At 40.1% G+C, this 27916-nt stretch overlaps 1 protein-coding gene across 1 annotated transcript in view; it reads left to right on the top strand.

Annotated features, from left to right (window-relative positions):
- TTN (titin) overlaps positions 1-27916 on the top strand; it is a 468699-nt gene that overhangs the window by 422991 nt on the left and 17792 nt on the right. The window contains exons 311-324 of the mRNA XM_073306908.1: positions 73-17178; positions 17513-17809; positions 17917-18504; positions 18593-18895; positions 19030-19326; positions 20085-20372; positions 20485-20784; positions 20888-21190; positions 21322-21627; positions 21739-23505; positions 23615-23911; positions 24998-25285; positions 25381-25680; positions 25763-27829. Coding sequence (XP_073163009.1) covers positions 73-17178; positions 17513-17809; positions 17917-18504; positions 18593-18895; positions 19030-19326; positions 20085-20372; positions 20485-20784; positions 20888-21190; positions 21322-21627; positions 21739-23505; positions 23615-23911; positions 24998-25285; positions 25381-25680; positions 25763-27829 — 24507 coding nt within the window. The remainder of the gene's footprint in view (positions 1-72; positions 17179-17512; positions 17810-17916; positions 18505-18592; positions 18896-19029; positions 19327-20084; positions 20373-20484; positions 20785-20887; positions 21191-21321; positions 21628-21738; positions 23506-23614; positions 23912-24997; positions 25286-25380; positions 25681-25762; positions 27830-27916) is intronic.

The raw sequence follows: 27916 nt of genomic DNA, 5'->3' as shown, positions 1-27916 counted from the left end.
AATATTTTGGTTACCTATAAAAACTCATGTCTAATATAATGTGGGGATTTTGTCTTTTTTTCATTACTACAGATCCACCAGGTCCACCTTCAAACCCACGAGTGATTGATACTACAAAGACCAGTGCTTCTTTAACATGGGGCAAGCCTCATTATGATGGTGGACTTGACATCATTGGCTACACAGTAGAGCATCAAAAGGAAGGAGAAGAAGAATGGGTAAAAGACACAACAGGAACTGCTTTAAGAATCACTGAATTTGTTGTTGCTAATCTCCAGCCAGGAGCCAAATACAATTTTAGAATCATTGCCATCAATGCTGTGGGTGCTGGTGAACCAGCACAGATTCCAAGCGTTGAAATCAAAGATCGGGAAATGGTTCCTGATTTTGAATTAGATGCTGAGCTGAGAAGAACACTTGTTGTTAGAGCTGGATTGAGTATTCGGATATTTGTGCCAATTAAAGGTCGCCCAACTCCTGAAGTTACATGGACGAAAGATGATATCCCACTTAAAGCACGTGCCAACATTGAAAATACAGACTCTTTTACTCTACTTATTATGACAGAATGTAATAGATATGATGCTGGAAAATATGTAATGACCCTTGAAAATGCTGCTGGTAAGAAAACTGGCTTTGTAAATGTAAAAGTCTTGGATACACCAGGACCACCAATAAATCTTAAGCCTAGGGAAATAACTAAAGACAGCATCATCCTGCACTGGGATATGCCTCTATTAGATGGTGGCTCACGTATAACAAATTATATTGTTGAAAAACGGGAAGCAACACGAAAGTCATATTCAACCGTCACCACCAACTGCCAGAAATGTTCCCTTAGGATTCCTAATTTGGTTGAAGGATGTGAATATTACTTCAGAGTGCTGGCTGAAAATGAGTTCGGGATTGGTGAACCAGCTGAAACTGCAGAACCTGTAAGAGCCTCTGAAGCACCATCACCACCTGAGAGCCTCAATATTATGGATATAACAAAGAGCACAGTTAGCCTGGCTTGGCCAAAGCCAGAACATGATGGTGGTAGCAAGATCACTGGTTATATAATTGAAGCACAGAAAAAAGGTTCCACTCAGTGGACACACATCACAACTGTGAAAACATTAGACTATGTCGTGAAGAATCTAACTGAAAATGAGGAATATACTTTCCAGGTTATGGCAGTTAATAGTGCTGGAAGAAGTGATCCAAGAGAAAGCAGACCAGTTGTTGTTAAAGAGCAGATGATGCTTCCTGAATTTGACCTCCGTGGAATTTACCAGAAATCAGTAATTGCCAGAGCTGGTGACAACATCAAAATTGAGATCCCTGTGCTTGGTCGTCCAAGACCAATTGTGACATGGAAAAAAGAAGACCAGCTGCTTAAGCAGACACAAAGGGTAAACTTTGAAAACACTGCAACTGCGACCATACTAACCATCAATGAATGCACAAGAAATGACAGTGGCCGCTATCCCCTATCAGCTAAAAATATTGTTGGAGAAGTTAGTGATGTGATCACTGTCCAGGTTCATGATATTCCTGGCCCTCCTATGGGACCAATCAAATTTGATGAAGTTTCATCTGACTTTGTAATTTTCTCATGGGAACCTCCTCAGAATGATGGAGGGGTACCAATAAGTAATTATGTTGTAGAAATGCGTCAGACTGACAGTACCACATGGACTGAGTTAGCAACCACTGTTATACGTACCATGTTTAAAGCTACTCATCTTACTACTGGAGTTGAGTATCAGTTCCGTGTTAAAGCTCAAAACAGATATGGAACGGGACCAGCCATTTCTTCAGAGCCTGTAATTGCCAACTATCCATTTAAGGTTCCTGGGCCTCCAGGTACTCCTCAGGTGATTGCAGTCACAAAAGAGTCAATGACCATTAGCTGGAATGAGCCTATTACTGATGGTGGAAGTCCAATTTTGGGATATCATGTTGAAAGAAAAGAACGAAATAGCATTCTTTGGCAGACTGTAAGTAAAGCATTGGTGGTAGGCAATATCTTTAAATCAAGTGGACTTACTGATGGCATTGCATATGAATTCCGTGTTATAGCAGAAAATATGGCTGGCAAAAGTAAACCAAGCAAACCATCTGATCCAGTGTTTGCTCTGGACCCTATAGATCCACCTGGTAAACCAATACCTCTCAACATTACAAGACATGCAGTAACACTTAAGTGGACTAAACCAGAATATGATGGAGGTTTTAAGATAACTGGTTACACTGTTGAAAAGAGAGACCTTCCTAATGGTCGCTGGCTAAAGGCTAACTTTAGCAATATACTAGAGACAGATTTCACTGTCAGTGGTCTGACAGAAGATGCTGCTTATGAATTCCGTGTGATTGCCAGAAATGCTGCTGGTGCAGTTAGCCAGCCATCTGAGCCATCAGATGCAATAACATGCAGAGATGACATTGAAGCACCAAGGATAATGGTGGATGCCAAATACAAGGACACTTTAGTACTGAAAGCAGGTGAAGTTTTCAGACTTGAGGCTGATGTTGCAGGTCGACCTCCACCAACCCTGACATGGACAAAAGATGAAAAAGAGCTAGAAGACACAGCAAAATTAGAAATAAAAAAGGCAGATTTCTCTACTGTTGTGATCAACAAAGATTCTGCCAGAAGAGATGGCGGTGCATATACACTTACTGCTTCTAATCCTGGTGGCTTTGCAAAGCATATCTTCAATGTTAAAGTTCTTGATAGACCTGGTCCACCCGAAGGGCCTTTGGCTGTGTCTGAGGTTACAAGTGAAAAATGCCTACTCTCATGGTTACCACCACTGGATGATGGAGGAGCAAAGATTGACCACTATGTGGTTGAAAAACGAGAAACCAGCAGACTAGCATGGACAAACGTGGCCTCAGAAGTTCCAGTAACTAAACAGAAGGTCACTAACCTATTAAAAGGCAACGAATATGTGTTCCGTGTCATGGCTGTTAACAAATATGGGGTTGGCGAGGTCCTGGAATCAGAGCCTATTCTTGCAGTAAATCCATATGTGCCACCTGATCCACCCAAAACACCTGAAGTTACAGCAATTACAAAAGATTCTATGATTGTCTGTTGGGGACGTCCTGATTCTGATGGTGGAAGCCCAATAACCAATTACATTGTAGAACGCCGTGACAGAGCTGGACTACGCTGGGTGAAATGTAACAAACGGGTTGTTACGGACTTACGCTATAAAGTATCTGGACTGACAGAGGGTCATGAGTATGAATATAGAATAATGGCTGAAAATGCTGCTGGAATTAGTGAACCAAGTCCAACCAGTCAATTCTATAAAGCTTGTGATACTGTGTTCAAGCCCGGTCCACCAGGTAATCCTCGTGTTTTAGACACTAGCAAGTCCTCAATTACAATAGCTTGGAATAAACCAATTTATGATGGTGGCTCAGAAATCACGGGTTATATGGTTGAGATAGCACTACCTGAAGAAGATGAATGGAAAATTGTAACTCCATCAGCAGGACTGAAGGCTACTTCCTTTACCATCACGGATCTCAAAGAAAACCAGGAGTATAAAATCCGAATATATGCCATGAACTCTGAAGGCATTGGAGAACCTGCCCTTGTTCCTGGATCACCAAAGGCTGAAGAAAGAATGCTACCTCCAGAGATTGAACTGGATGCAGAACTACGTAAAGTTGTCAATATCAGAGCCTGCTGTACTTTAAGACTTTTTGTCCCAATCAAAGGAAGACCAGCACCTGAAGTGAAATGGACAAGAGAACATGGAGAGTCTTTAGATAAAGCTACCATTGAATCAACAAGCTCTTATACTCTACTTACTGTTGGAAATGTAAACAGATTTGATAGTGGCAAGTATATATTGACAATAGAAAATAGTTCAGGCAGTAAATCAGCATTTGTAAATGTCAGGGTTCTTGATACACCTGGAGCACCACAAGATTTAAAAATAAAAGAAGTAACGAAATCATCTGTTACACTCACATGGGAGCCTCCTCTCATAGATGGAGGTTCAAAAATAAAAAATTATATCGTTGAAAAGCGTGAATCAACAAGAAAAGCTTATTCAACTGTTATTGCCAATTGCCACAAGACCAGCTGGAAAGTAGACAACCTGCAGGAAGGTTGCAACTATTATTTCAGAGTCCTAGCTGAAAATGAGTATGGAATAGGCCTTCCAGTTGAAACTCCAGAATCGGTGAAAGTGTCAGAAAGACCACTGCCACCAGGAAAGATAACTTTGCTAGATGTGACAAGAAATAGTGTATCCTTGTCATGGGAAAAACCTGAACATGATGGAGGTAGCAGAATTCTGGGTTATATTGTAGAAATGCAAAGCAAAGGCAGTGAAAAGTGGGCAATTTGTGCTACGGTAAAAGTTACTGAAGCCACTATAACTGGACTGATACAAGGGGAGGAATATTCCTTCCGTGTTTCAGCTCAGAATGAAAAAGGTATCAGCGATCCTCGACAACTGGGCATACCTGTGGTTGCAAAAGATCTTGTGATTCCACCAGCTTTCAAATTGTTGTTCACCACTTTCAGTGTCCTAGCAGGAGAGGACTTAAAGGTTGACGTCCCATTTGTTGGTCGACCCAAACCAGCTGTATTATGGCATAAAGACAATGTGCCACTGAAACAGACTACTAGAGTAAATGCAGAAAGTTCAGAAAACAGCGCATTGCTAACAATAAAAGAAGCCTGCAAAGATGACGTTGGACTATATTTAGTCAAACTTACAAATTCTGCAGGTGAAGTTACTGAAACTCTTAATATTGTTGTCCTTGATAAACCAGGGCCTCCAACTGGACCAGTAAAGGTAGATGAAGTAACAGCAGATAGTATCACCATTTCCTGGGAACCACCAATATATGATGGTGGCAGCTCTATCAACAATTATATTGTAGAAAAACGGGACACTTCTACTACTGTCTGGCACATTGTGTCAGCTACTGTTGCCAGAACAACAATAAAAGCCTGTAGATTAAAGACTGGGAGTGAATATCAGTTCAGAATTGCAGCTGAGAACAGATATGGAAAGAGTACATATCTCACATCAGAGTCTGTTGTAGCCCAATATCCATTCAAAGTTCCTGGTCCACCTGGAACACCTTTTGTATCGGTTCACTCAAAAGATAGCATGGTGGTACAGTGGCATGAACCAGTCAATGATGGAGGTAGCAAGATCATTGGGTACCATTTGGAACGCAAAGAACGAAATAGCATCCTCTGGGTTAAACTAAACAAAACATCTATTCCTGACACTAAATTTAAGACAACTGGCCTTGAAGAGGGACTTGAATATGAGTTCAGAGTTTATGCAGAAAATATAGTGGGTATTGGAAAGGCAAGTAAAGTGTCTGAATGTTATACAGCACATGACCCATGTGATCCTCCAGGTCGTCCAGAACCAGTAATTGTCACAAGGAACTCAGTAACCCTTCAGTGGAAGAAACCTGAATATGATGGTGGAAGCAAAATCACAGGCTACATTGTTGAAAAGAAGGAGTTACCAGATGGTCGCTGGATGAAAGCAAGCTTTACAAATGTCATTGAGACTCAGTTTGCAGTAACTGGCCTAGCAGAAAATCAGAGGTATGAGTTCCGTGTCATAGCAAGAAATGCTGCAGGTGTTTTCAGTGAACCATCTGAAAGCTCAGGGGCAATCACAGTCAAAGACGAAGTAGAGCCACCTCGTATAAGTATGGATCCAAAATATAAAGAAACAATTATAGTAAATGCTGGTGAGTCATTCAAGATTGATGCTGATGTTTATGGCAAACCATTACCTTCCATTCACTGGCTAAAAGGTGATCACGAATTAGCAAACACGGTTCATTTGGAAATAAAAAGCACAGATTTTGCAACAAGCCTCAGTGTAAAAGAAGCCATTCGTGTTGATAGTGGTCATTATGTATTGCTGGCAAAGAATGTTGCAGGTGAAAAAACAGCTTCTGTTCATGTCAAAGTTCTTGATAGACCTGGGCCACCTGAAGGGCCTGTTGATATAACAGGAGTTACTGCTGAAAAATGTGTGTTAGCTTGGAAACCCCCACTACAGGATGGTGGTAGTAACATTTCACACTACATTGTTGAAAGAAGAGAAACCAGCCGCTTAGTTTGGACTGTAGTGGACTCCAGTGTGCAAGCCCTTAGTTGCAAAATTACAAAACTTTTGGAAGGAAATGAATATGTCTTCCGTATCATGGCTGTAAACAAATATGGTGTTGGTGAACCTCTTGAATCTGAACCAGTAATTGCAAAGAACCCATTTGTTGTCCCACTTCCACCAAATGCCCCAGAAGTCTCAGCCGTTACCAAAGATTCAATGATTGTTGTATGGGAAAGGCCAGCCTCAGATGGTGGTAGTGAAATTCTGGGCTATGTTCTTGAAAAACGAGATAAAGAAGGCATTCGCTGGACAAGATGCAACAAGCGTTTGGTTAGTGAACTGAGATACAGGGTGACTGGACTTATAGAGAACCATGACTATGAGTACAGAGTATCAGCTGAAAATGCTGCTGGTCTTAGTGAACCAAGCCTACCTTCCACTTACTATAAGGCTTGTGATCCTATTTACAAGCCAGGTCCGCCTAATAATCCCAAAGCTATAGATGTGACAAGATCTTCAGTTTTCCTTTCATGGGGCAAACCAATCTATGATGGTGGCAGTGAAATCCAGGGATACATTGTTGAAAAATGTGATGTAAGTGTTGGTGACTGGACAATTTGTACCCCACCAACTGGAATCAAGAAAACAAATATGGAAGTAGAAAATTTATTAGAAAAACATGAATATAAATTCCGTATCTGTGCTGTTAATAAAGCTGGAGTTGGAGAGCATGCTGATGTTCCTGGTTCTGTTATTGTTGAAGAAAAATTGGAAGCTCCAGACCTTGATCTTGACCTAGACTTAAGGAAAATTGTAAATGTAAGGGCAGGTGGTTCCTTAAGATTATTTGTTCCTATTAGAGGGCGTCCAACCCCTGAAGTAAAATGGGGTAAAATGGATGGTGAGATCAGAGAGGCAGCTATTATTGACATTACTAGCAGCTTCACTTCCCTTGTTCTTGACAATGTTAACAGATTTGATACTGGAAAATACATTCTTACTTTAGAAAACAGTAGTGGAATGAAGTCTGCCTTTGTCAGTGTAAGGGTACTGGATACCCCAAGTCCACCTGTTAACCTAAAAATTAAGGAGATCACCAAAGACTCTGTTTCACTTTCATGGGAACCTCCTTTACTGGATGGTGGCGCAAAAATAAAAAATTATATTGTTGAAAAGCGTGAAGCAACAAGAAAGGCCTATGCAGCTGTTGCAACAAATTGCCACAAGACCTCATGGAAAGTAGACCAACTTCAGGAGGGCAGCAATTACTACTTCAGAGTCACTGCTGAGAATGAATTTGGAATTGGCCTTCCTGCAGAAACCATTGACCCAATTAAGGTTGCTGAAGTTCCTCAACCTCCAGGGAAAATAACAGTTGATGATGTCACAAGAAATAGTGTATCGCTAAACTGGTCAAAGCCGGAACATGATGGCGGTAGCAAAATCTTACAATATATTGTTGAGATGCAAGTTAAGGGCAGTGACAAATGGTCAGAATGTGCATGTGTAAAAGCACTTGAAGCACTGATTACTAACCTAACTCAAGGAGAAGAATATCTATTTAGAGTAATAGCTGTAAATGAAAAAGGCAAGAGTGATCCACGATCTCTTGCGGTTCCAGTGGTCGCCAAAGACCTTGTTATTGAACCAGATGTAAGACCTGCATTCCACAGTTACAGTATCCAGGTGGGACAAGATCTAAAAGTAGAAATACCAATTTCTGGTCGACCTACACCAACTGTTACTTGGACAAAAGATGGCCAACTGTTAAAGCAGACAACAAGAGTTAATATTAATGATTTGCCTAATCTCACTGTACTGAATATTAAAGAAACACACAAAGAGGACAGTGGCATGTACGGAATCACAGTTGCTAATGTTATTGGACAAAAGTCTGCATCTGTTGAGATTATAACACTAGACAAGCCTGATCCTCCAAGAGGGCCTGTAAAGTTTGATGATATTAGTGCTGAAAGCATTACAGTATCATGGAATCCTCCGCTGTATACAGGTGGCTGCCAAATCACCAACTACATTGTTCATAAGAGAGATACAACAACCACTGTATGGGAAACGGTTTCAGCTGCTGTTGCAAGAACTACCCTAAAAGTGACTAAACTGAAAACTGGCTCAGAATATCAGTTTAGAATATTTGCTGAAAACAGGTATGGACAGAGCTTTGCCTTGGAATCTGAACCAGTTGTAGCTCAGTACCCCTATAAAGAACCCGGTCCTCCTGGCACACCATTTGTGACAACAGTAACAAAAGACTCTATGGTTGTACAGTGGCATGAACCAATTAATGATGGTGGAAGTAAAGTTTTGGGTTACCATCTTGAGAGAAAGGAAAGAAACAGCATTTTATGGACAAAAATAAATAAGACCATTATCCAAGACACGCATTATAAAACAACTAACCTTGAAGAAAGCATTGAATATGAATTTAGGGTTTCTGCAGAAAATATTGTTGGTGTAGGAAAAGCAAGCAAAGTTTCAGAGTGCTATGTAGCCCGAGACCCCTGTGATCCTCCAGGATGCCCAGAAGCCATAATTGTTAAAAGAAGCTCAATTACTCTACAATGGATCAAACCAGAATATGATGGAGGTAGCAAGATTACTGGTTATATTGTAGAAAAACGTGACTTGCCTGATGGTCGCTGGATGAAAGCTAGCTTCACAAATGTCATTGAAACTCAGTTCACCGTAACAGGGCTTACTGAAGATCAAAGATATGAATTTAGAGTCATTGCAAAGAATGCTGCAGGTGCAATAAGCAAACCCTCTGATAGTACAGGACCAATAACAGCAAAGGATGAAGTTGAGCTTCCAAGAATCTCAATGGATCCACAATACAAAGATACAGTTGTTGTAAATGCTGGAGAAATGTTCAAACTTGAGGCTGATGTCCATGGAAAGCCACTACCTACCATTAAGTGGTTCAAAGGCGATAAGGAACTTGAAGAAACTGCTAGATGTGAGATAAAGAACACTGATTTCAAGGCATTAGTTATTGTAAAAGATGCCATTAGAGTTGATGGTGGACAGTACATTTTACAAGCCTCTAACATTGCAGGAACAAAGTCAGTACCCATAAATGTAAAAGTATTGGACAGACCAGGTCCGCCAGAAGGCCCAGTTCAGGTTACTGGAATTACTTCTGAAAAATGTTCATTGTCATGGAATCCACCACTCCATGACGGTGGTAGTGACATTTCTCATTACATTGTTGAGAAGAGAGAAACTAGCCGCCTTGCCTGGACTGTTGTTGCTTCAGATGCTGTAGCCACAATGCTGAAAGTAACAAAACTTTTGGAAGGTAATGAGTATATTTTCCGTATAATGGCAGTTAACAAATATGGTGTTGGTGAGCCTCTGGAGTCTATTCCAGTACTTATGAAAAATCCATTTGTGGTTCCTGGTCCACCAAAGGCACTGGAAATTACTAACATCACAAAGGATTCCATGACTGTCTGCTGGAGCAGGCCAGATAGTGATGGAGGCAGTGAAATTATTGGTTACATTGTAGAAAAGAGAGACAGAGCTGGCATCAGATGGACAAAATGTAATAAACGCAGAATTACAGATTTGCGATTAAGAGTCACTGGACTAACAGAAGATCATGAGTATGAATTCAGAGTATCTGCTGAAAATGCTGCTGGAACTGGTGAACCGAGCCAAGCTTCTCCTTATTTTAAAGCTTGTGACCCTGTGTTCAAACCTGGTCCACCCACTAATGCTCATGTTGTAGATACCACCAAAAATTCAATTACACTTGGTTGGGGTAAACCTATTTATGATGGTGGTAGTGAAATCCAAGGATACATTGTGGAGCTCTGTAAAGCAGAGGAAGAAGAATGGACAGTAGCTACTCCACAGACTGGGCTGCGTGTCACTCGATTTGAGATTAGAAAACTTATTGAACATCAGGAATATAAAGTACGAGTGTGTGCCCTCAATAAAGTTGGTGTAGGAGAGGCTGCATCAGTTCCTGGAACTATTAAACCAGAAGACAAGCTTGAAGCTCCTGAACTTGATATTGATTCAGAACTAAGGAAAGGAATATTGGTTAGAGCTGGTGGATCTGCTAGGATTCACATACCATTCAGAGGACGACCAACACCTGAAATCACATGGTCTCGGGAAGAAGGTGAATTTACAGATAAGGTTCAAATTGAAAAAAGCATAAACTACACACAACTATCCATCGATAACTGTGATAGAAATGATACTGGAAAGTACATTCTTAAGTTAGAGAACAGCAGTGGATCGAAGTCTGCATTTGTTACAGTAAAAGTCCTTGACACACCAGGACCACCACAAAATTTAGTAGTAAAAGATGTTAAGAAAAATCATGCAGTACTATCCTGGGAACTACCCGCTAATGATGGTGGTGCAAAAATAAAGAATTACGTGATTGACAAACGTGAGTCAACCAGAAAGGCATATGCAAATGTGAGTGCTAAATGTGGCAAAACAAGCTTTAAAGTTGAAAACCTTACAGAAGGAGCAACTTATTATTTCAGAGTTATGGCTGAAAATGAATTTGGAATTGGTATTCCAGCTGAAACTATAGATGCTATGAAAGCCTCAGAGCCACCTTTGCCTCCTGGGAAAGTCAGTCTCACTGATGTGACTCACACAAGTGCATCACTTATGTGGGAGAAACCTGAACATGATGGAGGTAGCAGAATTTTGGGGTACATAGTTGAAATGCAGCCTAAAGGAATAGAAAAATGGAGTGCTGTCACTGAGACCAAAGTGTGCAGTGTAGTTGTACCCGGTTTGAGTTCAGATCAAGAATATCAGTTCCGTGTGATAGCCTACAATGAAAAAGGCAAAAGTGATCCCAGAGCACTTGCAATTCCTGTGATAGCTAAAGATTTGACAATTGAGCCAAGTTTCAAGCTGATGTTTAATACTTACAGTGTCCAGGCTGGAGAAGATCTTAAGATAGAAGTACCATTTATAGGCCGACCCACCCCTAAGATTACTTGGACAAAAGATGAGCAGTCACTTAAACAGACAACCAGGTTAAATGTCCATGACACACCAACATCCACTATCTTACATATTAAAGAAAGCAATAAGGATGACTTTGGCAAATATACAGTAACAGCATCAAACACAGCAGGCACGGCTACAGAGCACCTGAGCATAATTGTACTTGACAAGCCAGGCTCTCCACGAGGACCTGTTCGCTTTGATGAAGTTAGCGCAAACTTTGTTGTCTTATCATGGGACGCACCAGATTATAATGGAGGCTGCCAGATAACCAACTACATAGTAGAGAAACGTGACACAACCACCACCACCTGGCAGATGGTATCAGCAACAGTTGCAAGAACAACAATCAAAGTGGCAAATCTTAAAACAAGTTCTGAATACCAGTTTAGAATTTGTGCTGAAAACAGATATGGAAAGAGCCCTCCACTGGATTCTAAGGCAGTTGTTGTGCAATACCCATATAAAGAACCTGGGGCACCTGGAACGCCATTTGTTACATCAGCTTCCAAAGACCATATGATTGTACAGTGGAACGAACCAGTTAATGATGGAGGAAGCAAGGTTCTTGGCTACCATCTTGAGCGTAAAGATAAAAACAGCATTCTTTGGACAAAGTTGAACAAGGCCCTCATTCCAGACACCAAATATAAAACAGATGGCCTTGAAGAAGGTCTTGAATATGAGTTCAGAGTTTCTGCTGAAAACATTGTTGGCATTGGTAAAGTTAGCAAAGTATCTGAACTGTATGCTGCCCATGATCCATGTGATCCACCTGGCCGCCCAGATCCCGTTGTTATTACAAGAAATTATGTCACAATGAACTGGAAAAAACCTGAGTATGATGGTGGTAGCAAAATAACTGGATATATTGTAGAAAAGAAAGAACTACCTGAAGGTCGTTGGATGAAAGCCAGCTTTACAAATGTACTGGAAACAGAATTTACAGTAACTGGTCTTGTTGAAAACCAAATATATGAATTTAGAGTAATTGCAAGAAATGCAGCTGGTAGCTTGAGTGAACCATCTGAAAGCACAGGGCCAATTACTGCTAGAGACGAAATTGAAGCACCAAGAGCGTCATTGGATCCAAAATACAAAGATGTCATTGTTGTTCATGCCGGAGAAACCTTTGTTCTTGAGGCTGACATCCATGGTAAACCTATTCCTGACATTACATGGTCAAAAGATGGAAAAGAGCTTGAAGAAACAACTGCAAGAATGGAAATTAAATCTACACTTCAGAGAACAACTCTCACGGTCAAAGACTGTGTAAGAATTGATGGAGGTCACTACTCACTTAAACTCAGCAATGTTGGGGGTACAAAATCTATACCAATCACAGTAAAAGTGCTTGACAGGCCAGGACCTCCAGAGGGTCCTTTGAAGATTACAGGTGTCACTGCAGAAAAATGTTACTTGGCATGGGCCCCACCTTTACATGATGGCGGTTCTAGCATCTCACATTACATCATTGAGAAGAGAGAGACAAGCAGACTTTCCTGGACACTAGTGGCATCTGATGTGCAAGCTCTTAGCCACAAAGTAACCAAACTCCTTCCAGGCAATGAATATATTTTCCGTGTAATGGCTGTGAACAAATTTGGAATTGGAGAACCACTGGAATCTGAGCCTGTTGTGGCTTGTAATCCATACAAACCTCCGGGTCCTCCTTCAGTGCCAGAAGTTTCAGCAATCACAAAAGATTCTATGATTGTAACATGGGGTCGTCCAACAGACAATGGCGGAGCTGAAATTGAAGGTTACATACTTGAAAAGCGAGACAAAGATGGTATTCGATGGACCAAGTGCCATAAGAAAAGGCTAACAGACTTGCGGTTCAGAGTAACTGGACTTACAGATGGGCATTTCTATGAATTCAGGGTTTCTGCTGAAAATGCAGCTGGTGTAGGTGAGTCTAGTGAGCCATCCATTTTCTATCGTGCATGTGATGCACTGTATCCACCAGGCCCACCAAGTAATCCAAAGGTGACAGACACTTCCAGATCATCAGTGTCACTTGCATGGAACAAGCCTATTTATGATGGTGGTGCTCCCATTAAGGGATATGTTGTGGAAGTAAAAGAAGATACTGCTGATGAATGGATTACTTGCACACCACCAACAGGACTACAAGGAAAACAGTTCACTGTAACAAAACTTAAAGAAAACCATCAATACAATTTCCGCATCTGTGCCATTAACTCTGAAGGAGTCGGGGAACCTGCAACTATACCTGGTACAGTCATTGCAGCTGACAAAATAGAACCTCCTGAAATCGAACTAGATGCGGATCTCAGAAAAGTAGTCACTGTACGTGCGAGTGGTACATTACGTCTGTTTGTTACCATCAAAGGAAGACCAGAACCTGAAGTCAAATGGGAAAAAGCAGAAGGCACCATTAGTGACCGAGCTCAGATTGAGGTTACCAGTTCATATACAATGCTGGTCATTGATAATGTAAACAGATTTGACAGTGGTAGATACAACCTGACTTTAGAAAATAATAGTGGCAAAAAATCAGCTTTTGTTAATGTCAGAGTCCTTGATTCCCCCAGTGCACCTGTTAACTTGACAATCAGAGAAGTTAAGAGAGATTCAGTAGCATTAGCCTGGGAACCACCACTTATTGATGGTGGAGCTAAAATTACAAACTACATCATTGAAAAGCGAGAATCTACTAGAAAGGCATATGCCACTGTTACAAATAACTGCACTAAAAATACTTTCAAAATTGATCAACTACAGGAAGGATGCATTTACTACTTCCGTGTCTTGGCAGCAAATGAATATGGGGTTGGTTTGCCAGCAGAAACAGCTGAACCAGTTAAGGTTTCTGAACCACCGTATCCACCTGGAAAAGTAACTCTTGTAGATGTGACTCGCAACACTGCTACGATTACATGGGAGAAACCAGAGAGTGATGGTGGCAGTAAAATTACTGGTTATATAGTGGAAATGCAAACTAAAGGAAGTGAAAAATGGAGCACTTGTACCCAAGTTAAGACACTAGAAGCAACAATAACAGGCTTAAGTAAGGGAGAGGAATACACTTTCAGAGTGATTGCTGTTAATGAAAAAGGGAAGAGTGATCCAAGACAACTTGGAGTTCCAGTAGTTGCAAAAGATATTGAAATCCAGCCTTCTGCTGAACTTCTTTTCAATACTTTCAGTGTTAAAGCTGGAGATGATCTTAAGATTGATGTGCCGATCAGAGGTAGGCCTCCACCAACAGCTAGCTGGAGGAAAGATGGACAGACCTTAAAAGAGACAACTAGAGTAAATGTTCAAACATCAAAGACTTCAACTTTGCTGACCTTCAAGGAAGCTTCAAAGGACGATGTTGGAAATTATGAATTATGTATTTCCAACAGTGCTGGATCTACAACATTTTCTATCACTGTAATTGTTCTTGACAGACCAGGACCTCCATCTGATGTACATATTGACAGTGTTAGCGCAGATAATGTAACTTTATCTTGGAAACCTCCAGTGTATGATGGTGGCTGCCATATTAGCAATTACATTGTGGAGAAGCGAGAAACTACCACAACAATATGGGATGTAGTGTCTGCAGCAGTTGCAAGAACATCGATTAAAGTAGTCCGTCTAACCACAGGATCTGAATATCAGTTCCGTGTGTGTGCAGAAAACCGCTATGGTAGGAGCACCTATGTTGAGTCTCCCTTTGTTGTTGCAGAGTATCCATTTAAGCCACCTGGTCCACCTGGAACTCCTCAAGTAGTACATGCAACTAAAACTTTCATGACTGTAAGTTGGCAGGAACCAGTCAATGACGGAGGTAGCAAAGTAATTGGATATCATCTTGAAAGGAAAGAAAGAAGCAGCATTCTTTGGACAAAAGTAAACAAAAGCCTCATAAGTGATACACAAATGAAGGTCACTGGCCTTGAAGAAGGACTAATGTATGAATATCGTGTGTATGCTGAAAATATTGCAGGAATAGGCAAATGCAGTAAATCATGTGAACCAGCTGCTGCAAGAGATCCATGTGATCCTCCTGGTCAGCCAGAAGTTACTAATATTACAAGAACATGTGTCTCATTGTCATGGTCCAAACCAGAATATGATGGTGGAGCTAAGATTACAGGATATATTATTGAGCGCAGAGAGCTACCAGATGGCCGTTGGCTAAAATGCAATTTCACAAACATACAAGAAACTTTCTTTGATGTGACTGGACTTACAGAAGATCAGCGATATGAATTCCATGTTATTGCAAAGAACGCTGCTGGACTCTTTAGTGAGCCATCTGAATCAACTGGACCTGTGACTGTAAAAGATGATGTTGATGCTCCAAGAATCATGATGGATGTCAAATTTAGGGACGTTGTTGTTGTTAAAGCTGGAGAGGTCCTTAAAATCAATGCTGATATTGCAGGACGACCTTCACCTGTGATTTCATGGACAAAGGATGGCAAAGAGATTGAGGAAAAAGCAAGAGTTGAAATAGTCTCAACAGATCACACTACTGCGATAACTGTGAAGGATTGCATTCGACGGGATTCGGGTCAGTATGTATTAACACTACAAAATGTTGCAGGAACAAGATCTTTGGCTGTTAACTGCAAAGTACTTGATAGACCCGGCCCACCTGCAGGCCCATTAGAAATAACTGGCCTTACTGCTGAAAAGTGTCACCTGTCATGGGGACCACCCCAAGAAAATGGAGGTGCAGATATTGATTATTATATTGTAGAAAAACGTGAGACCAGTAGAATTGCATGGACACTTTGTGAAGGAGAGCTTAGAACAACATCCTGTAAAGTAACAAAACTACTTAAAGGAAACGAATACATCTTCAGAGTGATGGGAGTTAACAAATATGGTGTTGGTGAAGCTTTGGAGAGCTATGCAGTCAAGGCCCTAGATCCATTTACAGTTCCAAATCCACCTAAATCTTTAGAGATAACCAGTGTGACAAAGGATTCCATGACCCTGTGCTGGGCAAGGCCCGACAGTGATGGAGGAAATGAGATCTCTGGATACATAATTGAAAGACGTGAGAAAAATAGCCTACGATGGATCCGTGTAAACAAAAAACCAGTTTATGATCTAAGAGTTAAGTCATTAGGTCTTCGAGACGGATGTGAATATGAATATCGGGTTTATGCAGAAAATGCTGCTGGTCTCAGTCTTCCAAGTGACACTTCACCATTGATTCGGGCAGAAGATCCAGTTTTCATACCATCTCCTCCATCTAAACCTAAGATTCTGGACTCAACAAGAGCAAATATAACAATTGGATGGACAAAGCCATTATTTGATGGAGGTGCCCCAGTTACTGGGTACACAGTGGAATACAAGAAAACTGATGAAACTGACTGGTCAATAGCTATTCAAAATTTAAGAGGCACAGAGTACACTGTAATTGGGCTAACATCAGGGTCTGAATATGTCTTCAGAGTAAGATCTATCAACAAAGTTGGTGCTAGTGATCCAAGTGATGTCTCAGAACCTCAGGTAGCAAAGGAAAGAGAGGAAGAACCTGCCTTTGATATTGATAGTGAAATGCGAAAGACTTTAATTGTAAAGGCTGGTGAATCTTTTACAATGACCGTACCTTTCAGGGGAAAACCAGTCCCAAATGTAATGTGGAATAAACCAGAGACAGATCTCCGTACACGAGCGTCTATTGATTCTTCAGATTATTGTACCTCACTGACCATTGAGAAAGCAACAAGAAATGATTCTGGAAAATATGCATTAACATTACAAAATATCCTGAGCACAGCTACCTTGACCTTAGTTGTCAAAGTTCTTGATTCCCCTGGACCTCCATCTAATATTGCTGTAAAAGATGTAACAAAAGAATCTGCAGTGTTATCCTGGGATGTTCCTGAGAATGATGGCGGTGCTCTTGTGAAGAACTATTACATTGAAAAACGAGAAGCTAGCAAGAAGGCTTGGGTCACTATAACCAACAATTGCCATCGCCTTTCCTACAAAGTTACCAGTCTTCAAGAAGGTGCTGTTTACTACTTCAGAGTCTCTGGAGAAAATGAATTTGGTGTTGGAGTACCCACTGAGACCAAAGAAGGAGTTAAAATAACAGGTTTGTTTCAACAATAAAAATACTTATAGCATAAATTACATATATATGCTTAAAATATTTAACATAAAATAATTATTAGTTGTAATAATTACTTTGAAGTTGTTAATGTTTATACAGCACCAAAGATGTTCTTAAGGGTTTTACAAATATAAGAGAAAACCATTAATAATTTATACTTTAAATATTGCAATTATCTAAGTATTAAAAAATCTATTCATATAGATTCCAAGTAAAATATATACTTTTCTCAATTCAAATGATATTCTTGCCAAAGTAAAAAAGAAAATGTGTGTTGTATTAATTATCCTGTTATGTTGAATCTTTTTTATCTTAGAAAAACCAAGCCCACCAGAAAAGCTTGGAGTAACTGGTGTCACTAAAGACAGCATTTCTCTGTCATGGCTGAAACCAGAACATGATGGTGGAAGCAGAATTGTGAGCTACCTCATTGAAGCTCTTGAGAAAGGACAGCAAAAATGGGTTAAATGTGCAGTTGTAAAGACAACTCATCATGTTGTCCACGGTCTCAAAGAGAATGTTGACTATTTCTTCAGAGTGTCTGCAGAAAATCAAGCTGGTCTAAGTGATCCTAAAGAACTCCTGCTCCCTATTACAGTGAGAGAACAACTGGGTAAGTCTGCTGACATTAAAACACATGATGAAATGTTTGCACACATTAAAAAAAATCAATTTTAAAACCTCACATTTGTAATGTTTTGGAAACGTTTTGTTTTTCAGAATCTCCTGAGATTGATATGAAGGGCTTCCCACATAACACTGTGTACATTAGAGCGGGATCGAACCTAAAGGTTGAAATTCCAATTTCTGGAAAACCATTGCCAAAGATGACATTAGCCAGAGATGGTGTTCCATTGAAAGCAACCATGAGGTTTAATACAGAAACCACAGCAGAAAGTATCATCATTAACCTTAAAGAAAGTATGGCTGGTGATGCTGGTAGATATGACATCACTGCTGCCAACTCCAGTGGAACCACTAAATCATTCATTAACATTGTAGTGCTAGACAGACCAGGTCCTCCTGTTGGTCCTGTTGTTGTTAGTGATATCACTGAAGAAAGCGTAACTCTCAAATGGCAGCCACCGCATAATGATGGTGGAAGTCAAGTTACCAACTATATTGTTCTGAAAAGAGAAACAAGTACTGCTGCTTGGTCTGAGGTGTCTGCAACAGTTGCTAGAAGCATTATTAAAGTCATGAAGCTAACAACAGGAGAAGAATACCAATTCCGTATCAAAGCTGAAAACCGCTTTGGAATCAGTGACCACATTGATTCACAATGTGTAACTGTTAAGCTCCCATACAGTAAGTCATCAGTTTCTCACATAACATTTTGTTGTTGCTTTTAATTTTTTTGAAATGATATATTAACTGCTTCTTTTAATGTCTCTAGCAACACCTGGACAACCTTCCACACCATGGGTCACCAATGTCACCCGAGAGAGCATCACTGTTGGATGGCATGAACCAGTCACTAATGGAGGCAGTGCAGTCATTGGATACCATTTGGAAATGAAAGATAGGAACAGTATTTTATGGCAGAAGGCGAACAAGACCCTTATTCGCACAACTCACTTTAAAGTCACCACCATCAGCGCTGGACTTATCTATGAATTCAGGGTTTATGCAGAAAATGCAGCTGGCATTGGAAAAGCAAGCCATCCTTCTGATCCAGTTCTTGCAATTGATGCTTGTGGTGTGTACTTTGTAGGGGGGGAAATCAACATTTTCAGTAATGTTTTCACTTAATGTTCTTTCCTATACAGTAAGCCAACAGACAATGCTAGTACTGCTTTTAATTATTAATACTGTTGTTTTTTCTTACTGTAGAACCCCCAAGAAATGTTCGTGTCACAGATATTTCCAAGACTTCTGTCAGTCTTTCTTGGACAAAACCATCCTATGATGGCGGTAGTAAGATCACTGGTTATATTGTCGAGAAACGTGATCTTCCAAATGGCAGATGGACAAAGGGCAGTTTCACCAATGTCATTGAGACTCAGTTTACTGTATCTGGACTAACGCAAAATTCTCAGTATGAATTCCGTGTCTGTTCTAAGAATGCTGTTGGTTCCATTAGCAATCCATCAGATGTTTTAGGTCCTATCACGTGTGTTGATACATATGGTAAGAGTTTTGCAATTACATAATAATATTTTGTGATACTTCAGGGCTTAAAGTCAGAATTGTTTCATATAACTAGTGCTTGAATCCTAGTCTTTAGAAAACAATTGTAAGAAGCTGAGTTTAAAAACTGGAGGGCTAGCATAATGCTCTAAGCACTGGGTTTGCATTATCTAGCCTCTCTGGACAAAGATTCAATCTGAACAGAGCTGATTGAGCCCTTCATCTTCCCAATGTAGATAACTTGAGTTCCATACAATTGACTGTGTTTGGGCCACTTGGACAAGACCTGAGAAATTGAGATTGTTTTTGCTGTGTGTGGACATTAAAGATCGTGACACTTTTCATAGGAGCAGAGGTTTGCCCCAGTGTCCTTGGCTAAAATGTCCTTTCCCCCAAATGTTGTGCAGTGTTTGCTGCACCATTTGTCCTCCTACCTGCAGTCCTCCCCCAGAGATGTGGATGATTTTTAGTAGTGATGTAATTAATGTATTATTTAACTTGCAAAGAGTTTGAGAATTTTTTGGACTGAAATGTGACATATAGCTATGACCTGTCTTTTTTTTTCCTATCTGCATATCTAAAACACCTATGACCATAGTATCTAGGCACTGCCAAGTTTTGCATAGTGTATATTACACAATGCCTTATATTAATTACCACTATTATTATTGCTTAATAAAAATATTGGTATGGTTTTGAGTCCTCTGAGTGGTTTGAAATCTTTATACCATTTTGATTTTTTTTGTTCCTCTTTTAAGGTGCACCTGAAATTGATGTACAACCAGAATACACAGATGTGGTGAAATACAAAGCAGGTACTGCAGTTAAGCTGAAACTTGGCATCTCAGGAAAGCCTATACCTACAATTGAATGGTTCAAAAATGGCAAAGAGATACAAACCAGTGCACAAGTGTCTATTGAAAACACAACAGACTTTGCATCTATACTCATCAAAGATGCAATTCGTTTTAACAGCGGAAACTATGAATTAAAATTAAAGAATGCCATGGGTTCAGCATCAGCTCACATTAGAGTGCAAATACTTGGTATGTACTGAATTAGAATAATAGTATTATTGTATTAAACTAAAATGTAATTTATATGTATGTATGTATGTATGTATCTATGTATATGACTCATTTCTCCTGTCCTCAACAGACAAGCCAGGACCTCCAGGTGGGCCTATACAGTTCAAGACAGTCACTGCTGAAAAAATTACCATAATGTGGGAACCTCCAGTAGATGATGGTGGTGCAACTGTAACACACTACATTGTTGAAAAACGTGAGACAAGTCGGGTAGTATGGTCTTTAATTTCTGAAAAACTAGAGGAATGTGTCATCACTACCACAAAACTCATCAAAGGAAATGAGTATGTGTTCCGTGTGCGAGGTGTGAACAAGTTTGGAGTTGGTGATCCACTGGAATCTGAACCAGTTATAGCTAAAAATACATTTGGTGAGAAACATGTATATTAACTAATACAACTGAATAGTACTGAATGTTTTAGTTTTAATGGTATTGAACTACTGTCATTTTTTCTCTCTTTTTTTTTTTTCAGTTACACCTGGACCACCTAGTGTACCAGAGGTCACTATGATAACCAAGCATTCAATGACAGTTGTCTGGAACAGGCCAACTGTAGATGGAGGTAGTGAAATAAGTGGATATTACCTTGAGAAACGTGACAAGAAGAGTCTAAGTTGGTTCAAGGTTATTAAAGAAACTATCCGTGACACCAGACAGAAAGTAACAGGACTAACTGAAAACAGTGAATATCATTTCCGAGTTTGTGCTGTCAATGCAGCTGGACAAGGTCCATTCTCTGAAGCTTCTGACTTCTACAAAGCTGCAGATCCTATTGGTAAGAAATAACTTAGACACACACATCTCATTGTTTAAGGGCCAAGTAAGTTATAATGGGCAGACTTTCATGGGATTGTCTGGGAATAACTGAGGATAAATGTTATGATTGAATTTTAATATCTTTTACAGACAAACCAGGGCCACCAGTTAAGCTAAAGGTTGTGGATACTACTAAGACATCTGTCACCCTGGGCTGGACTAAGCCTGCCTATGATGGAGGAAGTGCAATTACCAGCTATGCAGTGGAAAAGAGAGAAGGAGAGCAGGAAGAATGGTCTGTAGTCAGTGCTAGAGGAGAAGTGAGAACAACTGAGTATGTTGTATCCCAGCTTCAACCTGCAGTCAATTATTATTTCCGTGTGTCTGCTATAAATTGTGCTGGGCAAGGAGAGCCTATTGAAATGACAGAATATGTACAAGCTAAAGATATACTTGGTATGTACCTTTAATTGATTTAATTATCATTTTTTAGGGTTTTGGTATTTCAAATAATTTTATATTTTGTTTTCCAGATTATTCATATTTTATTATTATTTATTTCTGCAGAGGAGCCAGAGATTGACCTGGATGTTGCTCTCAGAACCTCCATTGTAGCTAAAGCAGGTGAAGATGTACAGATAATGATTCCATTCAAAGGAAGACCTCCTCCAACTGTCATATGGAGAAAGGGTGAAAAGAATCTTGGAACTGATGAAAGATACAACATTCAGAACACAGAATCATCCACATTACTTACTATTCCTCAAGTTACTCGGAATGACACAGGAAAATACATTCTCACAATCGAGAATGGAGTTGGTGAACCAAAATCTTCATTTGTGAATGTTAAAGTACTTGATACACCATCAGCCTGCCAGAAACTGCAGCTTAAACATGTTTCTCGTGGCACTGTTACACTTATATGGGAGCCACCGCTCATTAATGGTGGTTCTGAAATAACAAATTATGTCATTGAAAAAAGAGATGCCACCAAAAGAGCCTGGTCTACTATTACAACAAAGTGTTCTCATACAACATTTAAGGTAACTAACCTATCAGAGAAGACTGCATTCTTCTTTCGAGTTCTTGCAGAAAATGAAAATGGATTGGGAGAACCTTGTGAGACTTCAGAACCAGTTAAACCTGCGGAAGTACCTGGACCTGTAAAGGATCTGGCCATGAAAGATTCTACAAAGACTTCTGTTACCTTACAGTGGAGCAAACCTGACTTCGATGGTGGTAGCATTATATCAGACTATGTTATTGAAAAGAAAATGATTGAAGAAAAAGAATGGTCACATGCAGGCATAAGTAAGACATGTGAATTTGAAGTTGAAAAACTTAAGGAGCTTTCTGTCATGGAATTCAGAGTATCTGCTAAAAACGAAAAAGGATTGAGCGATGCTGTTACTGTTGGACCCATTACAGTAAAAGACTTTGTAATAACACCTGAAGCTGACCTTTCTGATATCTTTGGAGGACAAATTGCTGTAAGAATTGGCCATAATATGCACATTGAATTGCCATATAAAGGTAAACCCAGACCAACTATGAGCTGGCTCAAGGACAGCATCCCTCTTAAAGAAAGTGAACAAGTTCGCTTCAAGAAAACTGAAAACAAAATAAGTTTAAGTATCAAGAATGTGAAAAAAGACAATGGTGGCAAATACACCTTAATTCTTGATAATTCAGTTTGCAGAAAGTCATTTACCATCACAGTCATAACTCTTGGTCCTCCATCAAAACCCAAAGGACCCATAAGACTAGATGAAATCAAAGCAGACAGTGTTGTTATGTCATGGGAGGCTCCTGAAGACAATGGAGGAGGAGAAATCACTTCATACAGCATTGAGAAGAGAGAAACTTCACAAACCAATTGGAAAATGGTGTGTTCTAGTGTTGCTAGGACAACTTTCAAAGTTCCTAACCTAGTTAAAGACACTGAATATCAGTTTAGAGTTCGTGCTGAAAACAGATATGGAGTAAGCCCACCACTTGTCTCAACAGACGTTGTAGCAAAACACCAGTTCAGACCACCAGGCCCACCAGGCAAACCTATTGTGTACAATGTAACGGCTGATGGAATGACAATATCTTGGGATGCTCCAGTTTATGATGGAGGTTCAGAAATTACTGGATACCATGTTGAAAAGAAAGAAAGAAATAGCATCTTATGGCAGAAAGTTAATGTTTCACCAATATCTGGTAAAGAATACAGAATTACTGGATTGATTGAGGGCCTGGATTACCAATTCCGTGCATATGCTGAAAATTCTGCTGGCGTAAGCCCAGTTAGCGAGCCAAGCAAATTTACCTTGGCTGTGTCTCCAGTAGGTGAGTAAACAAGCACTTCACTAAGACAATGTATATATTGTCATATATTGTTAGCCATCATGAAGGTTTATAATAAAAATAATCCTGTATGCAATTATTTTCCTTTCAGACCCACCTGGCACTCCTGATTATATTGATATCACCAGAGAAACTGTCACCCTTAAATGGACTGCACCACTGCATGATGGAGGCAGTAAGATTGTGGCCTACAGCATCGAGAAACGGCAAGGAAGTGATGACCGCTGGCTCAGATGCAATTTTATTGATATCAGTGAATGTCAATATACAGTTACAGGACTTAGCCCAGGTGACCGATATGAGTTCAGAGTGATTGCAAGAAATGCTGTCGGAACAGTCAGCCCACCATCACAATCTTCAGGCTATATCATGACCAGAGATGAATGTGGTAAGCATTATTTATTAATAGTTTAGTATGTTACACTTGCATTTTTATATGGTAGGTTCTAAATCCAGCTAAGCACCTGGCTGGCACCTTTTAGCTTATATTGGTATATGAGCTGCTGACTGGAGAGGGAGTGTATTCCACTCCTCCCAGGAGCAACAGGCTTTCCCCACCTCTCCCTCCCACTCCACGCAGAGGTAGAGCAGAGTTAGACGCAAGACCAGCATCCAGCAGGGATCCATAGGATTTAACCAGTTGCTACATTTGGGGCCACACAGGAGTTTTTCCTTAAGCATTTTATGAGGAGTTGTTTGCCTTCCTCTGCTATTGAATGCATCTTGGAATTCACAGTGGGGTCCTGCTCTGTCTATGCTACTGTATTAACATTTAGTTATGGTTTCGCTATTTTTCTTTGTTGCAACTTTGGCAGTAGTCTATTGCAGAAATATTGTGTTGTTTTAGCCATTGCTCCAAAACATTTTGACACATTTGAGAATGGGTGTAGGACGGGATTAGATCACTCACGGGGTGAGTTTGAGTAACCTCAGAGGTTTGACTGAGCCACTGTGGATAGGGGTTTGCAATTCCTCTTCCCTTTTGAGTCAGGCAGGAGCTTCTAACAGCTGTGGTGCCTTACAGGTGTTCACAGTAATTAAGCCTGATTACAGGGACTAAAGATAACTTTAAAATAGAGCCAAAGGCCTTAATTTGAGGTTCTGTGGTTTACAAGTGGCAGCTGCAAAGATATGTCTGTCTTAGGTTAGGTAATGGTTTTGTTGCTATGCAGAATTTAGAAATGCAAATTGCTAAAATAGCTCAGCATGTTGCACCAACACATTTCAATTAATATTTTAACCTATGGTTTAATATGATGGCGAGTGGATTAACATAGAAAAAATAATTCTTAGGATATAAAATTTCAGATAGGACAGCTTACAATATAATATTGATCCCTACATTTTAAAAATTCTGAATTTTCTAATCAGAAGAGAGAGTCTATATATGCCTTTATTATTGTTTGTTTAGTAGGAATGAATACCTTGATAAATATGACTGAATGTATATACTTTATTTTATCTTTCTTCTTAGTTCCTCCAACAATTGAATTCGGTGCTGAGCACTTTGAAGGCCTTACTGTTAAAGCTAGAGAGAGCATTAGACTTAAGGTTCTTATCAAAGGCCGTCCAGTACCTCAAGTGACTTGGTTTAAGGATGGAAAGGAGATTGAAAAGAAGATGAATATTGAAATAACAAACGTTATTGGATATAGCACTATCTTTGTTAGAGATGCCACTCGGGACCATCGTGGTATATACACCGTAGAAGCCAAGAATGCATCAGGCACCAAAAAAGCAGACATTACAATCAGAGTACAAGGTACTTTGTAGATATTTTTAGTAAGCTATTCTTAAATATTTACATTGTAAGTGGCAGCACAAGTAAATTATAACTCTGATGCTTTATTATCACAGATACCCCAGGAAAAGTTGGTGGACCAATACGATTCACAAATGTTACTGGAGAGAAGATGACATTATGGTGGGAGCCTCCAGCTAATGATGGCTGTGCTGCCATTACCCACTATGTGATTGAAAAACGTGAAACCAGTAGGATTGCCTGGGCATTAGTTGAAGATAACTGTGAAGCCTCCAGTTACACAGCACTTAAATTAATAAAGGGCAATGAATACCAGTTCCGTGTCTCTGCAGTTAACAAGTTTGGTGTTGGCAGGCCACTAGAATCTGATCCAATTATAGCACAAATACCATACAGTAAGTTTCCTTTATGTCTTTAACAAATTACGCAAATACCAACTTTTGTTGCATGTTTTCTAAGCTGTTTTTCATTTTGCAGCTGTTCCTGATGCACCAGGTATGCCAGAGCCTACCCATGTAACAGGAGACAGTATCACACTCACATGGGCTAGGCCAAAATCCGATGGTGGAAATGAGATCAACCAGTATATCCTGGAAAGAAGAGAAAAAAAGAGTGTCCGCTGGGTCAAAGTATCCAGTAAGAGAGCCATTGCTGAGACAAGATACAGAGTAACTGGCCTGACTGAAGGCAATGAATATGAATTCCAAGTTATGGCTGAAAACGCTGCTGGAGTAGGACCTCCAAGTGCTGTCTCAAGGCTGATTAAATGTAGAGAGCCAGTAAACCCACCAAGTGCGCCTACTGTTGTAAAAGTGACAGATACATCAAAGACAAGTGTAAGCTTGGAATGGACCAAGCCAGTTTTTGACGGCGGCATGGAAATAATTGGCTACATCATTGAAATGTGTAAAGCTGACTTAGGAGAGTGGCATAAAGTCAATGCAGAGACTTGTATTGCTACCAAATATACTGTCACCGACTTAGAGGCAGGTGAACATTATAAATTTCGAGTGAGTGCTGTCAATGGTGCAGGCAAGGGAGAAAGCTGTGAAGTCCCTGCTACAATCCAAACAACTGACAGACTGTCTTCACCTGAAATTGATATTGATGCAAACTTCAAGCAGACTCACATTGTCAGAGCAGGTGCAACTATTCGGCTGTTTATTGCCTTTTTAGGCAAACCTGTTCCTACTGCTACATGGTCTAAAGCAGACTCAGACCTTAGCCTGCGTGCTGACATTCACATAACTGACTCATTCAGCACGTTGACTGTGGAGAACTGCAATAGAAATGATGCTGGCAAATACGTCTTTACTGTAGAAAACATCAGTGGTAGCAAATCTATTACATTTACTGTCAAGGTACTGGACACTCCTGGCCCACCAGGTCCTATTACCTTTAAGGATGTGACCAGGGGTTCTATTACTTTAATGTGGGATGCTCCTGTTTTGGATGGAGGTGCCCGCATCCATCACTACATTGTGGAAAAGCGGGAAGCAAGCCGTCGTAGTTGGCAGGTAGTGAGTTCAAAATGTACCCGTCAAATCTTTAAGGTCACTGATCTTTCAGAAGGTGTGCCATTCTACTACCGTGTTTCAGCAGAAAATGAATATGGTGTAGGCGAACCATGTGAATTAACAGATCCAGTTGTAGCCACCGAGGAGCCTGCTCCACCAAAGAGACTAGATATTATTGATACTACCAAATCTTCTGCAGTATTAGCTTGGCTGAAACCTGACCATGATGGTGGAAGCCGTGTCACTGGATATCTTCTTGAGATGAAACAAAAGGGATCTGACTATTGGGTTGAAGCTGGTCAAACTAAACAACTTACTTTCACAGTTGAAGGTCTTCTAGAGAACAATGAATATGAGTTCCGGGTCAGGGCAAGGAATGATGCAGGCTACAGTGAGCCAAGAGAAGCTTTCTCTTCTGTTATTATTAAAGAGCCACAGATTGAACCAACAGCAGATCTTAGTGGAATAACTGGACAACTTATAACTTGCAAAGCTGGAAGCACCTTTGCTATTGATATACCAATTAGTGGGCGACCAACTCCAAAAGTAACATGGAAACTTGAAGAAATGAGACTCAAGGAAACTGATAGAGTGACCATCAAGATAACAAAGGATAGAACTACATTGATTGTGAAGGACAGCATGAGAGGTGACTCTGGCAAATATTATTTGACACTTGAGAACACAGCCGGTGTGAAAACATTTGCTGTCACAGTGGTTGTCATCGGAAGGCCAGGTGCAGTTACTGGCCCTATTGAAATATCATCCATTTCTGCTGAATCCTGTGTATTGTCATGGAAAGAACCTGAAGATGATGGTGGCACTGATATTACAAACTACATAGTTGAGAAACGGGAATCTGGTACAACAGCATGGCAGCTGATAAATTCCAGTGTCAAACGTACACAGATCAAAGTCACTCATCTCACTAAATACATGGAATATGCTTTCCGGGTCAGTTCAGAAAACAGATTTGGTGTCAGCAAGCCCGTGGAATCCACACCAATAGTTGCTGAGCATCCATTCGGTAAAAACAAACATACACACATACATATTTTAAGAAATTATTTTTTCTGGTTTATGTAATTAGTGGCAATATCTAACTTTTTTCTCT

This window comes from Lepidochelys kempii, chromosome 11 (assembly GCF_965140265.1).
Source record: "Lepidochelys kempii isolate rLepKem1 chromosome 11, rLepKem1.hap2, whole genome shotgun sequence".
In the NCBI taxonomy this organism is placed as follows: domain Eukaryota; kingdom Metazoa; phylum Chordata; order Testudines; family Cheloniidae; genus Lepidochelys; species Lepidochelys kempii.
Note: the sequence above shows the minus strand (reverse complement) of the source record. Positions and strands in the feature narration are given on the sequence as shown.